This window comes from Etheostoma cragini, chromosome 8, assembly GCF_013103735.1.
Source record: "Etheostoma cragini isolate CJK2018 chromosome 8, CSU_Ecrag_1.0, whole genome shotgun sequence".
NCBI lineage: Eukaryota > Metazoa > Chordata > Actinopteri > Perciformes > Percidae > Etheostoma > Etheostoma cragini.
The window spans coordinates 16,105,622-16,122,765 of record NC_048414.1 but is presented as its reverse complement, the minus strand read 5'-3'; the positions used below and the strand labels follow the sequence as shown (position 1 = coordinate 16,122,765).

Sequence of the window (17,144 nt, the reverse complement as noted above, 5' to 3'; positions counted from 1 at the left end):
TTATAGGGAACATTGTTATTGCTAGAAGAACCATGGATGTATTTTGAGAACTTAGAATTTCAGGGTCAGCCGGGCTTACAATTCGTCCTAGTAGAAACTGCAGGACTGCCCAAAAAAGCATTTTTCTCATGTTTCTCTGTAAACTCTTGACAAAACCCCTTAAATGGCACACAAGCTAAATTTGTACTTTGTAATTGGCACAAAAACTCTCAAAGCAAAGAAAATAAATGCACATCTAAACATGCTATAACAGTAGCACAGGTAGTTAACCTTCAAGGTCTGCAAACTGGTCTGTTACCCAGAAATATTTAACTAGAGGTAGTTAACCTTAGCCACTGGTCGTACCCAAACGAGTAATTTATTCTACCGTCAAGATGAGTGATAACAAAAATGTGTGCATGTTTGATTACATGCAGACATAAAAGAGCTCATGTTGTTGCTTATTAAGAAAAACCTTTAATTTGTATGTTAAGAATGTGCTTTTACTTCAGTCACAACTCTGTAGGCATGTGGTTCAGTACAAATACATTACCCTTAAATCAATCAAAAATATAAAAACCATAAATCCTGGAGCTGTGATGATCATACACAGACCTTACAAACACTGTTTCATCAGTTGTCCCCCTGGCTTTCCTCTCCTCCTCCTGAGAGGTGGACGGTGATAGTGAGGGCAGTCTTTACTATAGTAATCCTTCTAAACTCAACCCCTGGGCCTGGCTCGCTGCCCTTCCCAATGGGACTGCAGTCATTGCTGGCCTGATATCTCTCTCTCTCTCTCTCTCTCTCTCTCTTTCTCTCAGCCCAGTGCATTCCTAACATTCCAATATACTGACTTGCCTGCACCGGGTCCTGCATCTGCTGCTTCGAGATGTCCTGTTTGTGTGTGAGTACAACACCCCCCTATGTACATAAACCTTGGACAACCATATCACAGGAATGATCAGTCCATCACCCTAGTCCACACCACTCAACAAATTAGGCCTTTAAACTCTAATTATTAATCTCAAAATCAATTAACACTTTGAACGATACAGCCAGTTCTGTAGAACAACACTGATCTTGAATATGTGCAGCTGTGTTTTTTTTGTTACAAATTATTCACAATTTAAACAACAATCTGTTGAACCTCTTACCAAATTTAAAATATAATTACTCTTAAGACTTATCTTTGATAGTGTGCGCATGTATACATTTGTGCCTGTATGTCTAACTGTACACAAACCGCAATCCTCTCTGAAGACACTTCTGCCAGTCATACATTCTTCCTCAACAGCACATATGCCCCACTGTGTCTGCTCTGGAAAACAAAGGTCACATTTAGGCTGCAGGAATGTCTTGGCCGGGTGTTACTTCCCCAGCGATAGTGCCTGCAGTGATGCAGGCACTATTGCTGAAAAGACCACTATCAAGCCTCGATACCAGAAGCGAATCAACTACCATAACAGAATAGAGCCAGTGATGCAACAGCCCTGCTGGTCCAGCATTAAGACTTAAGTCATTAAATGGTATAACTCAAAAATTGGATAATTTAAAAATGAACTGTTTTTAAATAGAGCTATTCTAGTCTTAACAACTACTCTTAGCGCTTTTACACCGTACAGGAACCATTCACTATTCACAAACATTCACACACTGTGGCCGAGTGAGCAAGGTGCCACCTCCTCATCAGATAAACATTTACACACATTTACACTCCAATCGCACAGCATCGGGGGGAACTCTGGGATCAGCGTCTTGCCCACGGACACTTTGACATGGGACTGCAGGCCAGCTCTACCACTGAGCCACAGCCGCTCTTAGTACTTTGTTTAAAGTTTCCTGTAAAAGAAAATTCTATCTAATCTAATCTACACAAGGGGATACAAGGGGAAAATACAGAATTACTGGCAAAAAACGGCGGTTAAAATGTACAAGCCTGAGTATAGTTTGTAGGGGACCGCAGATTTGGAACGAGCTTGAGGAAAACTTAAAATTGTTGCATTCTGTCTCCATCTTTAAGAAACGTGTCAAGGAAAAATTGCTTTCTTCATATTGTTGATAATTTGTAAATGCTATAATTTGTGCTGGGATTGTTTGTTTGTTTGTTTGTTTTTTGGGTTTGGTTTGTTTTTGTTTGTCCATTGTAAATTGAGTTTTGGAGTTTTGTTAATTATTGTATGTTTATTGTTTTCGGGCCCCCTCTGAAAAGCTTTTAGTAGCTTATTTGGGGTTCCCCATTTCATGCTTCCTGTTTATGATTGTTGTGCCTCATGGAATTGTGTTTGAATGTGCAGTGATGACGTGTGAAATAAAAACGAAACAAAATTACCTGGCCATTGTGTGCACAGCAGGTCAGATGAACATACAAAAATGTGCAATTTATTTAGGTAAACAATTCAGCATATCTATCGAGAGAGAGAGAGAGAGAGAGAGAGAGAGAGAGAGAGAGAGAGAGAGAGAGAGAGAGAGAGATCAGACCAGGCCAGTGATGACTGCAGTCCCATTGGGGAAGAGCAGATTTACGACCAGCAAGGCCCAGGGTTGAGTTTAGAAGGGATACTATAGTAAAGAAAGAAAGAAAGAAAGAGAGAGAGCGAGAGAGAGAGAGAGAGAGAGAGAGAGAGAGCCCTGCACTTATCATGAAATTTCATCAAGTTTTACTGTTTCCATAAGGCATTTTTCCTTCGATATCACTTAATTCTGATGAAAACGTGTGGATGGAAACATAGCGGTGCTGCTGTCTGAGCCCAATATGAGGTTTGTGTTTGATTTCTGACAAAGTATAGTATTTCTAGCAGAGCAGTAAATTTAACAGATGTGCTGTTATATTAGCACACCCTCCCCAGCGTGTCTTTGCAATTACAGAGATTTTGCAGAGGTAGTTTGCGCGAGGCTCAACGTATTTTAATCGCATAGACATATCAACAGATGTCTGACCCGTTTGGATCCTTCTACCTTTAACCTTGCTAATCCGAAAGTAAGAGTGACAGCTCTGTTGCATGGCTGTCACTCTTCACCATGTCCTATTGGTTACCCTGTGAACAGAGAAGAGAGGTACAGACAGAAAGAGATTGACTGAGATGAAGGGAGAAGAGAGCAGAGATTCCAAGAGTTCGTTGTCACCAGGGGGGTTTCCTCGAAAAACATTTGAGAGAGCATCACATCCCGTGAGAGGTTGAAAGTTAGCATCATGGATTAACTGGTAGGAGGTTCAGGTTCCTCCTCTAGCAAGGCTCAGGTGTCCCCTACCAGTGTAACACAAACCACTTGTCTGCTATGCTAGTAAAATATAAGATTTGCTGGAAAGCATGTGCATAAAATTATGCACAAGACTCTTTTTAAAATAATTTTTTTTCCATTTGATGGAACAGAGCAGCATTAAGAACCATGGTTTAAATAGCAAGCTAATTCAGTTGTCAGTTTATGAAGGTACACAAAGCTAAAACTAATACAGTTTACTCATGAAGATTATATTGGTCAGTTTTTAGTCAACCTTTTTATAGAGAATTGTTGATTACATTTTAGGATCAATGAACGTTGTATCGTCTTACAACCAGAATCTATGGCACGCACACACTTCTGGTTGCTCTCTGAGGTCTTCAGGCCAAGACACTTTAAAACTAGAGGTGATCGTGCCTTTTCTGTGGTGGCTCCAATGCTCTGGAACTCTTTCCCTTTAGCCTTAAGAGCATTGGATTCTGATGAAACTTTTTCAAAACACCTAAAAACAACAGCATTTTACTAGCAATATGGTTTAGTGGTTTTATGTGTTGTTGTGTTTAATTGTATTACTGTGAAGCAATTTTGTGACCCCTCTTGTCTGTGAAAGGTGCTACATGTATAAAGTTACTTACTTACTTCTTCTGTTTTTATCGCTGACATCCATATAGCAACCAATTAGCTCAACATAATGCAGACGTTTACTTCTTTAAAGGAGAACTCTGGTCGATTCCAACTTGTAGCTCTGTTTGTAAATTTTCAGTGTTGTCAGTAGAGAGAAAAATGAAAACAATTGGTGCTGCCTACACCGTTTTATCCTCCTGCCAGAGTTAGCACCCAACAGGCTTAAACAGGGCAAGTTTTAAACGTGTTTTTAGCGTCTAAACGTGTTCAACATGGCATACCCAAACGCAGTGATTCCTTCCGAGAGAAGAGACTGAATCTGACACCACAGTGGAGCCAGGAGAGCTGCAGTTCAAGAGTTAAAGAGCTATCGCGCATGTGCATAGGTAACTAAGCAACAGTGCGCTCTTGAACTTTTGACCTGCTGAAGCCGGCTCTGCTCTGCTGGCTCCACTGTGGCGTCAGGTTACAGCCTGTTTCTACATGGTCATTACTAAGGACTTAACCACAGCAAATTGGTATTATCTGGAAAAAAAATAATTTTGGAATATTGGATTGTATGAATTTGACAATCGACAAGTGTGGACTTCACCGGAAATCAGGAAATAGGTATGGATTAACACTTTTATGCTGTTCTGTCACATCTACAGCAGTCAGATTCACTGTGTTCACTCGGTAGGAATCACTACACATTGGTAGGCACTTGTAATGACATTTTGAAAATATTTAGAGGCTCAAAACACGTTTAAAACTTGCCCTGTTTAAGCCTGTTGGATGCTAACTGTAGCAGGAGGATAACACGGTGTAGGCAGCGTTGATTGTTTTCATTTTTCTCTCTACTGACAGCACTCCAAATTTCCAAACAACAGAGCTATGTGTTTAAATCGACCGGAGTTCTCCTTTAAGCAGAGAACTGAGGGATGGTAACAAAGGAAAAGCACTTAAAAACACACGCCACACAGGCTTCTTCAAAAAGCTCAACAGGTCAAGGTCAAAGGTGAATCTCTCACTTCACTGACAAAGTTTGTGCCCGGGTGAAGACTCGCTGTTGCTTTCCCCTGACCTTTACATAACATTCTTAATGAGACGGAAAACATATTTGCATCGCCTGACAAAATCCGACAATGGGTTGACATGTTGCACAACTGAAGCTTAGTGGGAGCATGATTCATTGTGTGGGTTTTATTTGATGTGCACTGACAGACAAATATGACACTACTGAGGAAAACATTGTTGACCTTATGTGCTACACTAACTACACTTCTTCACAAAGTTTTCTCCATAGACATCATAAAATAAAACAATAACAATTGCAAAAGCTGCACATAAATGAATATGGCTAAAAGGCAGTAAATAAAAGAGAGAAGATAATCAGATCTCAAGTTCCACTTCCATCTAGTGAGAGCCGTCAGGACATTGGTTTCCACTGCACTACAAGTTTGGGACTGTTTTTCCATTATTGCAGTATGAGGTCTTCGGTCAGACCACAGGGCATGTCTCTTGCTGAGAGCCACACAAGGCAGGAAATGTTTTCCCTGGCAGATGCATGTCAAATTACCGCTGGAGAACATAACCGCCACAATATCCGTGACACGGTCCCTAATAAGCGAGCTAATAGGTCTGTTGAACAACGGGCACAAGGGCCAGTGCCATGCACAGTGTTACGGGAAGAAAATGTGATGAATGTAAGCAGAATATGGGCTTAAAACATTCCATTCAATTGAGGAATTTACAATGGATGGAAGCACACATTCCCTCTGTTTCACTGCTCGGAGACTCAATATCATATTGTTTAGCAAAGAATGGCATTCATTCCTTAGAGGGGAATTCATAATTTGAGTATGTCGCTCCCATACACGTAGCCACACAGACATAGTTATTTTGTGAGAAGTCTGTTTGGTCTATGTATCCATGTTTAGCCCATGCTAGAAGACTAAATAACATTTTTAAAACCCATCAAGCCATCGCTTCACCATTTCATGTATGCGTTAATCTCGGCTGATTTCTGATTTAGCTAACTGATTTAGGACCACCCATCAGCGCTTTAACAACATTAACAACACTAAAGACCTTCGAATTGGCTTTACATTGATTGTGGTTGGTTGAATTACTTGAGTTGTTGGCCACTTGTGACCCCAGGGATGGTGATAAAAGGTGAGAGAAAGGGGACAGGCGAGCTGCAGGGGCTGCAAGGGAAGGGTTGGTCAGGCTGTTTAGGGCCAATGGGGGCACAGTGGGCCACGCACGGCTCAGTATTGCCTCATTTCTCAAGTCATAAATCTGGATATGCCGCAAGGTTGAACTCAGAGCAGCTGGAGGTTAACTGAAAGGCAGACGGACCAACGGACAAACAGACAAGATGGGAAGAGGTTGACGACAAAGGACAAGAGAAACAGTAAGGTAAATCAAAGAAAAATCAGGGAGTAAAGGTGGTACGCCGCATGCACGCACGCACACACACACACACACACACACACACACACACACACACACAGAGCAGGGACAAGTGTGAACGTTCTGCTGGGCCCTGAGGCCATGCAAGTTACCATTGCCCACCTTGGTGTTTATTTGTACACCCGTCCTCTTCCCCAGCCAGGCGCTCAAAGGGTAAACGACTATTCTGGTTTTGGGTTACAGCCGAGCTGCCTTGAACCCATGGGCTCCTGAACGCACATGCCATTCCTGGCGGGCCTACGCACTCCCTGGCATGCATCACCTGCTCCTGACCCCCACAGGGAGGAAGAGGCACCTCAGTGCCTGCCTTGCCAGAAGCCCCACCATCACCACCTATACCCGTCCAGCCCCCCATCCCCGTGACACAGAATGAGCCACCAGCCCCTTTCTAGTCCCCCTCCAACTATTATTTCAGGCTTTATAAGGGTTTACATGTTGATCAGAGGATGGCCATGACCTCAATAGGTGGCTAAGCTAGGCTAGGCAAAGCCAACAGTTAAAGGAGCTGTCTGGCACAGTGACAAAACAAGGCGATGACAGAGTCTGTCTGATAGCACCACTACCTCTGTCTGCCTGTTTTCCACCAACCAGATCTACAACCAAACAGTCAGGCAGGACACACTATGGCCAAGCCATCTGTTACTAAACATCTTTCAACAAGATGTCTTAGAGGAATGACACTTCACAACACAGGTTTGACAATGACATTCCCCAAAGATTTGATAGTGAAAGACCTGCAGTAAAGTTATGTTGCTGTTCAAAACCTCAAATCGTTATTTTGGGATTCAATGAAAGGCAAAAGAAATCTCAGGAGGGCGCCTACATGGAATTAATGATCTGTGGCCAAATAGCATGAACAGTGTGATATCAAGCTATAGTTTGGGTGTTGTTTCCTCAAGTATTCCTTCAGATATTTTGCTTGGATTTTTCACACTACCATCCCACTACCATCACAGCCATTTAATCACAGGCACTGTTCTCTGGGCTAGAAGTGAGGATTATCCCCGTTCATCGGAACCTGCTTGGGTTGAATGACTTGGAGCAAATTTTGATAACAGGAACACTGTAAAGCACTCTTCACTATCTCTGCCAGAAATGCAATAGGCATAGTCTTGCCCAAATAACTCACTGTGTTAAGGAGGCTGACAAATCCCACTTTAATGCTTTACTTTTTATTGTTTTGTCATTGCTATGGATCTTGAAGGATTGGATAGAAATGCAGCTGTGCTTTTTAAAGGTGAAGAAATCTTTCTGAATGTGTCAGGGTGTTGTTTCCGCTCTTCGCTAAATATCATTGATTATAATATAAGACTAACAAACTAGTCTGCATGAAAGACATATTGTATGTGTGTATAGAAGAATGAGTGATTAGATGGTGTGCGCCTGTTTCTGACACATCATGCAATCATGCTGTACACTACTGGACCAAGTGGAGCTGACAGCTGCAGGAAACAGGAGTAATGTGGAACATGAACACACAGGAGTGGTGGTTAATGGGTAAGTGTGTAGGAGAGAGTATGTGAGACAAATGACAAATGTATGTGAGACGAATTTCCAAATTAATTTTGCCTCCTTGACCAGATCTTCTGAACTGCGTTGAATTTCCCTCTAGATTTTGCAATTTTTAAATGACGGTGCCTCCATGTCTTTAGCGCGTTGAAAAATAATTACTCTAACTAATCTACACAAGCTATACAAGATCTCATCATTCCAGAGACTGCCTCAGTTTTGTAAGTCCCAAACAAGTCTCAAATTTAAGCTATAATGTCCTGAGTTAAGTCCGAAGTTGAGACCAACACCTCCCAAGTAAAGTTTAAGTCCTGACATTTGTTTTTAGTCCTAATGCGCTCCTCACCAAATTGAATTTCCTTTTAAAACTTATCTGAGTTAGTGTAGTAAATAAATGCATTTCATGCTTTAAGACATTTAAAAACAAAAAGACACCGGTATGTTACACTTCATTTGTAAATTCTGAGTTGAATGTTTAGCATGTTGGCGTTTCATTCAGGTATTGTGTTTCTCGTGGCATTCAAAAAGGAAAAGGTACACGATAGTATGAGGATAGAGGTGGGCGTACCGTACATCTTGCCCTCATCAGAGAGGATGATCTTCCGGCGGCCACAGGGTGGGTAGATGGCCAGGGCCTCCTGGAAGCTCTGCTCGATGTCGGGGCTCCACACACCCTCAGCATCATTCTCCAGGGGTTTGTCGAGTGTGTCCCCCAGCTCCTCACTCCCACCCCTGGGGGAGGGAGCCGGCACCCACTCCGCAGACGTGGTGGGACCACAGAAAGGGGACCACGGAACAGGGGGTGAAGGGTCTGGGTTGGGAGAGATGATGGAGAAAGGGAGATCCACAGATGTGATGATGATGATGGTCTGGATTTGGCAGAGCAGTCCTGCAAAAGCAAGAATAGCATGATGAAATTGACATGGTGCTCTGTAAGGAGGAAGTTTCTCAAAAACAGATGCTCAGGGAAAGTTTTTGCAAGGATTTCATAGATTCTTCCTAAAAACTTATTGAAATTATGAATAAAGTATTGTGTTGAAACACATTAATGAAACGTAAGACACTTTCATAAAACAGAAGTAACAGGTTGAAGAAAAAAAGAAGAAGAAAAACAAGCATTCAAAATTGGTTAATAGGACTGAAACTATAGTGACTGTCATTTATATATTTGCCTAATATTTTTTCAATCATTCAATGAATTGGTTAAGCTATAAAATATCAGGACATTTCTTGAAACCCAAGATGATGTTTCCAAATGGCCTGTTTTTTGTATCCAACAGTCCATATCCCAAAGACATATAATTATATACAGTTGTGCTCATAAGTTAACATACCCATGCTAAAGTTGACTAAAAAGATGAATAAAAAAAACATCTTTTGGAAATTGATCTTATAGCCTTAATTATATAAAAAAAGGAAAAATCCAACCTTTTAAGGACACCAATTTTCTTCCTTAAAATGCAGGGGACATTAGTATACACACCCCTGTGTTAAATTCCCATAGAGGCAGGCAGATTTTTTATTATTAAAGGCCAGTTATTACATGGATCCAGGATACTATGCATCCTGATAAAGTTTCCTTGGCCTTTGGAATTAAAATAGCTCCCCCGTCATCACATAACCATCACCATACATAGAGATTGGCATGGTTTTATTTCAGTTAAGCTAATAGCAGGTTTTATTTGCATTGAGAGATGATTTTATGGAAAGTATCCCATGCCAATCTCTATGTATGGTGAAGGTTATGTGATGATGTGGGGCTATTTTAATTCCAAAGGCCAAGGGAACTTTATCATGATGCATAGTATCCTGGATCCATGTAATAACTGGACTTTAATAATAAAAATCTGCCTGCCTCTATGGGAATTTAACATAGGGGTATTTCTTTTGCCCCCTGCATTTTAGGGAAGAACATTTATTTATTTATAATACATTATTCATTCACAAAGAAAACTGGTGTCCTTAAAAGTTTGAATTTTTTCTGTTTTTTTTATTAAGGCATGAAGATCAATTTCCAAAAGATGTTTTTTATTCCTCTTTTTAGTCAACTTTAGCATGCGTATGTTAACTTATGAGCACAACTGTATATATAAAGTACACCAGAAAAAAACTAACAGAAAATGCTCAAATTAAAGAAGCTGGATAATCCACTTAGAGCATTTAATTGTTGTTGATTAGGTGTATTGGATGCTTTAGATAAAGATTTCACAGAACCCTATTAATTTACTCACAACGTGTGTAAATATTCAGCAATGCAGGAAATAGCTTTTCAACCTAGGGCTGCTCGATTATGGAAAAAATCCTAATCACAATTATTTTTGGTAAAATAACGACCAATATATAAATCACGATTATTTTACACAATTACTCATTGACTTTTGGAAAGATTTTGCAATTACTGAACTAAAAAAACTGAAACTAATCAACAGTCAAAACACCTTGAACTGGGAAATTACCCTTCCAGTTTGAACTTTTTTCATTCAGAACTCAAAACAAAATAAAATGGTGTTTGACGGGGTAAACTCAAGGGGTGTAAAATGTGATGACCATGTAACCCTTCACATTAAAGCCACCAAAATCTGACTAACAAAGTTTTCATGCTAAAAGTACTGACATAAATATCACTGAGAGCAGGTGACAACGGGTAACAACCTAAGCAGTCATATGAAACAGTGCATGCTCATATCAGCTCCACAGCTGCTAATCCTGATTTGGAAAAATAGCCTCAGATCATTAATTAGGTTAGTGAAGACAAATAAAGTGTTGTGACATAAGCAGGAGAAGGAGAGTGCAGGAGGGGCCTAGAGTCAACAAATGTGGAGACACATTAAAGCGGGATCACCGTCCTCAGACACACTTAGACACGCATGCCATGGAGGATCATGCCAGGATATTGAGGCCAGGAGGCTTTTTAGGTTGCCCATTTCTTCATCGGTTATGCAGTTGGACTGTATTTTTAAACTTAGAAATTCTCATCAATGTGTATGTGCATTGTTTAGAGTGTGGGAGTATATCATAACCAGCTGACTAGTTCAAATGTATAGGCTCTTAATGACGAGTGAAAGCATGGATGTTTGACTTGCAAAATGTCTTCCAGCAGATTCATATCCTGTTTTCTCTGCACACCTATTTGTTTAGGATGTGCACATATACATTTGGGTGGAGAGTATGAGACAGCTGTTGTCTCGTCTCCACCTCTTCCTCTCGGCGGACACACAGAGAAAAAAAAAGAAAAGGAAAAGGGCACGGATGGTAGGACACTGTAAAGAAAGAACTCAAACTCATGTGTCAATACAAACAGAGCTTTGTGTTTTTTTTCAATTTTCCGGCCACTGTGAAACTAAGACACTTCCAAATCCACTTATGAAAATGAAAAGCCGGTTATAATCCCAAACATGGGATGTGCTTGTTATGTGTGGAAGCAGTACAAGGGTCTATAATTGTGAGGCTACGGTTGAGAAAGGGCCGTAGTGACTCGGTGAGTTATTCAGTGTGTTGCACGGAGTGAGTAAGACTCTCCAGCCAAGTCTGGTTCCCCCCTCGCTCTTCCTCTGAGCCCCCTGATGTTCCACAACACTTCCTGCAAAGCGTCCGGCCAGTCAGCCATTCTCTGCAACACACACACACACACACACACACACACACACACACACACACACACACACACACACACACACACACACACACACACACACACACACACACACACACACACACACACACACACACACTAAACTGATGCCAAAACAAACAAAACACCAACACACTAATCAACAGTCAGAAACAGACTGGACAAACTCAATGCTACATTCACCACAGTCTCCATAGACAAACCTTGGTATGATTGTTTTTGACAATAACATTATAATGTAATGTATAAAATACTTGTACTTAATACTTGTAACTATAGTTACAAGTATTAAGTAGACTTATTTTTGGATTGAAGTCGTCACTAGCTTATATTTCCTGCTGATACATAATTCAATTACAAGTGTTTTCCTAAAGAAATGTATTCCTGTTACATTGTACTCCTGTAATAGTAAGGGTATCAAATGAAAAAAAAAATTTAATACGTTTTCCAAGCCATAACAAAGTGGCATTACTAGTAATACAAACACGTGGCAGACTTCAAATCAAATCTAAGTGTTTGTAGATAAGAATTACAGGGCAACAAATGTAGCATTGAAAGAATTGGTTGGCACATACAAACATGACATTTGTTGATTGACAAATGGATTAATCATTGAAGTCCTTTACCCAGCAAAAAAAATAGTTTAACGTCTCTAAAATAAGAGGATTTGCTACTTTCTGTTTCACATAAATGTAGGTTAATGATTTAGTTGGTTGAACAAATCAAGCATTGTAAAGATATTACCTCAGACTGAGTGAACTGATATCTTTTAGTTGTGGACTTTAACCCTCCTGTTGTCTTCAGGTCAAATTTAACCCTTTTCCAAAAAGTTTCTAAATCAGAAATTTGGGTTTCTTTCAAACATATTTTCCCAAAAAGCAACGTGGATGGTTCCCAAAAATGCTCCTCACAAGTTAAATAAATAATCATGTCACTAATTTCATAGAATTTGTGAGTTCTTGTCAATTGTGTAAAATTTGGAGAAAAAAACAATTGGTAAAAGAACTTTAAAGAAGTGAACAAAAAAAAGAGAAAAATGTCAATAAATGGACTTAAATGTGAACAAATGTCAAATAAAGTGACAAAAGAATATGTCATATAAAGTGACAAAATTGTCAAAAAAAGTGACCAATATAAAAAAAAAAAAAAAGCTTTAACAATTTGGGGGAAAACCCACAAAAATTTCAAAAGGCTCAGAAAAAGTTGACAAACAATGAAGATGTGACAAATTCATTGTGGGAAAGCCACAAAAGGATCGAAAAAGACGACCATAACGTTGATAAAAGGTTTTTCATTTTAAATTTGGACTCACTCAGAAAAACAGAATCTTGGTCATTAGTTGGACAATACAGTACATTTAAAAACTTCATCAAAATGCGATGGACATTTTTCAGTATTCTTCACAATTTTATAGACTACAAGACTAATTAATCAATCAAAACAATGATTAACAGATTTATTGATAATGAAATTAATCATTAGTTGCAGCCTTAGACATATTCTCTATTAAATGGTGCACAGTATGAAAATAATTCTAACCTTTGAACTCATTGTGACCCTACACGATAATCTGAACTTACACTGACATGAGTGTGACATTGTTCATGATCAACTAGTTAACAGGTTTTCTCTTGTGAGGCTGCGAAGGTTTTAGTAACAGAATGCTTTTACAGTTTATGTTTAAAAAAATTATGATTCAGCACGGCAAAATGTCTGCTCAGAGATTAAGACTCGTCCAAAACAAAGAGCCATTACTCCAACTGTAATGTTACTGTATGAATTTAGTAGTTTAGTTAAAACCCAGACATCAGCCATTAAAAACATCAAAATCACTGAATAAATAATAAAAAGTCCATTAGAGAACCAAAACACATAACTGAAATCCTAACTGTTTTATTTTGTTATTTTGTATTTCGTTTTCTTTTATATGCACAAAATAAAAAAAGAATGGACCAAATAAAATAAAGACAATCTGTGTCAAATGTTAGATAATCTAACATTTTTACTTGTGTGTATTTCATAATTTTTACCTTTGATAAAAGCAGAGCTAGTCTAAATACAACTTTTCTGAATTAAATTCCAAAACTCAAATGAGTTAAGCTTTCTGTTGCACGACACATTAAGTCTTAATCTTGATCACGAGCCGCTACTCGAAAGAGTGGTTATTCTTCATTGGAAAGCAAAACAAAACTTTCTAAAATAAATCATAAACCATGACTCAAGTTTGACATTTTTATTGTTCTATTATTTTTAATTTTAAACTAACTGCAACTCCAGCTCAGAGCCACTGTAGTCACTTTGAGTTTTGTGGATATAAACCATTAGTGTGCCAACCAAAGTGTCCTGGAGGTTAATTAATCTAAGCCAAGTCTTAAAACGACGCCCCTCCACTCCCCTATTTCCCCCCCCACCCACGCCCACCCCCCCTCTCCCTCTCCTCATCCCCTCCCAGCGAGGTCCCTCCTCCCTGGATCCGCTCAACAGGATAATCCCCCAGCTGGTGTTGCGGTCAGGGGGCCACATAACCCCCCCAACTGCCCCCCAGCCCTTTGCACACACAAACACACACACACACACGCACACACACACAACGATGTGTTGCCTTGTGCAGGTTGATATTTGAGGTTTTAAATGAAATGTCTCAACAACTTAGGTGCTCCCCATATGGACCTTTCATGGCAGCATCAGTAGGTCGACATTTTACTCTGTCTAGTACAATGCTTTATAAGCAGCAAATACCTGCAAAGCTAATAACATTCCCATCAGCCTCAGCTGTACTTTGGGTTAAACAACCATGATGGATATTATACCTGCTAAACAGCATGTAAGCAGTGCTACTGGGATAATGTTAACATTGTAACTTTAGCATTTAGCTCCAAAAATAACAGTGCCTTAGTACTGTATGGCTTAAAGGCTACCCTCACAGAGCTTCTAGCATGGCTGTAAACTCTTTGTCTTGGGGGTATTTAATCATTATCAGCAATTATTAGCAATCAATCGAAAGAAGTGCAAAGGACAGAGTATATGGTAGTGCAGGTCAATATTTAAGAAAGATCTGAAAAGAATTGAAGGGTGAACAATTTTTTTGTAGGTTTTTGTTTGTCTGTGGTGCCCAAAATCTACAAAAAACTACAGTAAAGTACTTCCACTCATACACTGTAACTATGTCTGGGTGTGCGTTTGTGTGAGTGTAGGAAGTGTGTGAGCATGTGTGTGTACTCAACTGGTCACAATCTCCACTAATCAGGCCGGGAATGTAAAGGCAGGAAACAGTCTGAGGATCAGGCTATGCCATGGAAAGTTGCCGTGAGAGGCAGCGGAGACAAACGGGTTTGTTTTGTTGGGTTTTTGCTGAGAGCACATGTTCTCTTGCACCGAGTCCCACTGGGCTGCACCAGTGGGAGTCCAAGATCTGCACACGTGTACACACACACGCACACACACACACAGTAAATGTTACAAATTCATGATCAAATGTACATGCAAAGTGCAAACACCTCCTTCAAACACACACTGATATAACAAAAACACAAACACTACAGCAGGATTTATCAACTAATCTGCCACTTATTTTATCAATTTTATAATCAATTACTCTATAAAATGTTTATAAAGGAAATGATGCCATCACACTTTCCTGAGCACATGGGGGAGAGTGCAAATTGCTTGTTATGTCCGACCAACAGTCTAAAATCCAAAGATACAGGCGCCTTGTTAGCCCACCTGGTACAGCGATATAGAAGTTTGCTCCTCAACGCAGCGGCCGCGGGTTTGACTCTGACTTGCGGCCATTTGTTGCATGTTATTGGGGATAGAGAGGGGCTCTATTCCCTTTCAAGTCTAAAGCTGCCCTATAGAAATAAAGGCCAAAAATTAATCTAAAAAAAACAACTACATTTGTAACTATAAAAAATATAGATAGAAATATGGAAAATTAAAAGCAGAAAATTGTCACAATTGAGTAGTTGATACTATGGATATATTGTCACTTTTCAAGCAGAAATGTTAAAAGATTTTGGTTTTCAGCCTGTCAAATATCAGACAAAACAAGAAATTAGAAGATGTGAACCTTGGGCTCTCACACATTTATGTGACATTTCATATACTAAACAATTAATTAATTGAGAAAATAATTGAGACTATCAATCAAAAATCAAATTAATTGTTAGCTGAAAGTCTATTCTAACTGGTGAACATAGTGGAGCACTCTGCGGTTGCAGAGCCAGATATTTCTCTCAGGAGTTGGGAGCGACCAAAACAGAGCGGGAATGAGAGTAAATATTGGACTCACATTCGCCAGGTGGGCAGAAAACACTTCAAACCTGCTGGATTTGTAAATAGGTGCTAACAAAATGACATATTGTTCTTGATATGGCAATGTTGTGTTTACAGGACGTTTCTGCTGCCCTCAAGGGACTAAAAAAATCACCTATGGCAGGTTTAAATGGAAAGATGGGGATGAAAAATAAAAAAAATTACAAAATGCAGCCTGTAATTTGTATATTTCCCACATTCCACACTTTCAACTCCTTATCTAATGGACCATGCAAGTCTTGACCCTCTGTCTTCTCTTGATGTCGTTGACAAAAGAATTGGAGCCAAAGAGGACAGAGGGTCTATCAGATCAGCCCCAGATAATCCAACAGAAAGATCCATCAGACTGGCTGGAATCAATGGGCAACACAGTCACACACACACACAGCTGTGGGTGCAGAAAGTCTTTGTTCTACAAGGCTCATATCTGAGGCATTATTCGTTTCTCTCGTGTGAGCGGAGGAGGAATGATCGCTATGTGGGATGAGCACAGCAGATTTAAAAAAAAAAAAAAAAAAAAACTCCTCCACTGTGGAGAGGACCTGTCTCAGGGCAACGCTGCACACACAAACATACACAAGGTTGAAACACAGAAGTGTCCCCACTTGCTTACACACCTGTTCATCATACTATTTTTGTTTTTTTACCTCTTTTTTAGTTGTTGCACTCATTTACCCACACAAACAAACACATCCACCTTTAGGCCCAGTAACATCCACCCACACACACAAATGCTACTGCCGTGCAAAATATAAAACCTTTGAGTTGATATAAAACTCATCTGTCTGAGACAATAGTGAACCCAGAGCCTTGAAAACAAAAGGGCCAAGGCCTGGAAAAAAAACCAAACTCCTCTGGCTGTCAGACACTTCAGAGGAGGCTTTGACAGGTGTGTTGTTTATTCCTCCCCCCCCCCCCCCCCCCCCCCCCCCCCCCCCCCCCCCCCCCCCCCCCCCCCCCCCCCATCACACTGTCACTATGCTCTAATCCACCTGTTGCCCCTTCTGGAAAACAGACTCGGCTCAGCTGCCCTGTGGGACACCATAACACACACGGATGCACGCACACACACACATCCCGGCAAGCCCTGCATTAGTCACCTCGAAACACTGACCAAAAATATTCACTCACAGTTGTACAGAGCAGTACAAGTCTGTCCCACACAGACAGACATTACTTACACAATGCACTCGATGGAATTTTACATTGTTTCTTTGTTTGAGAAAGCCCATTTAGTAAAGTTGAGTAGCATGGTTAGATCTAAAGATCTAAAACTATACTGATTATCGATTAATTTAGTAAGCCTTTTTTCTTAGCAAAAATGCCAAAAAAAACATGTCTTGTCAAACTTGTGACTTGTGTTTCTTAACCATTTACGGACATTTTACAGACCAAACTGTTACTGTTCAGCCAG

The 17,144-nt window shown here is 40.0% G+C and overlaps 1 protein-coding gene across 3 annotated transcripts in view; it reads right to left on the bottom strand.

Annotated features, from left to right (window-relative positions):
* The window catches only part of LOC117948907 (transcriptional enhancer factor TEF-3-like), a 43,497-nt gene that overhangs the window by 24,346 nt on the left and 2,007 nt on the right, over positions 1 to 17,144 (bottom strand). For 2 of the 3 annotated variants that reach the window (XM_034878853.1, XM_034878854.1), the window contains exon 2: positions 8,354 to 8,674. In XM_034878853.1, the coding sequence (XP_034734744.1) occupies positions 8,354 to 8,360 (7 nt within the window). In that variant the 5' untranslated portion in view covers positions 8,361 to 8,674. The remainder of the gene's footprint in view (positions 1 to 8,353; positions 8,675 to 17,144) is intronic. The other variant, XM_034878855.1, reaches the window with a different exon arrangement.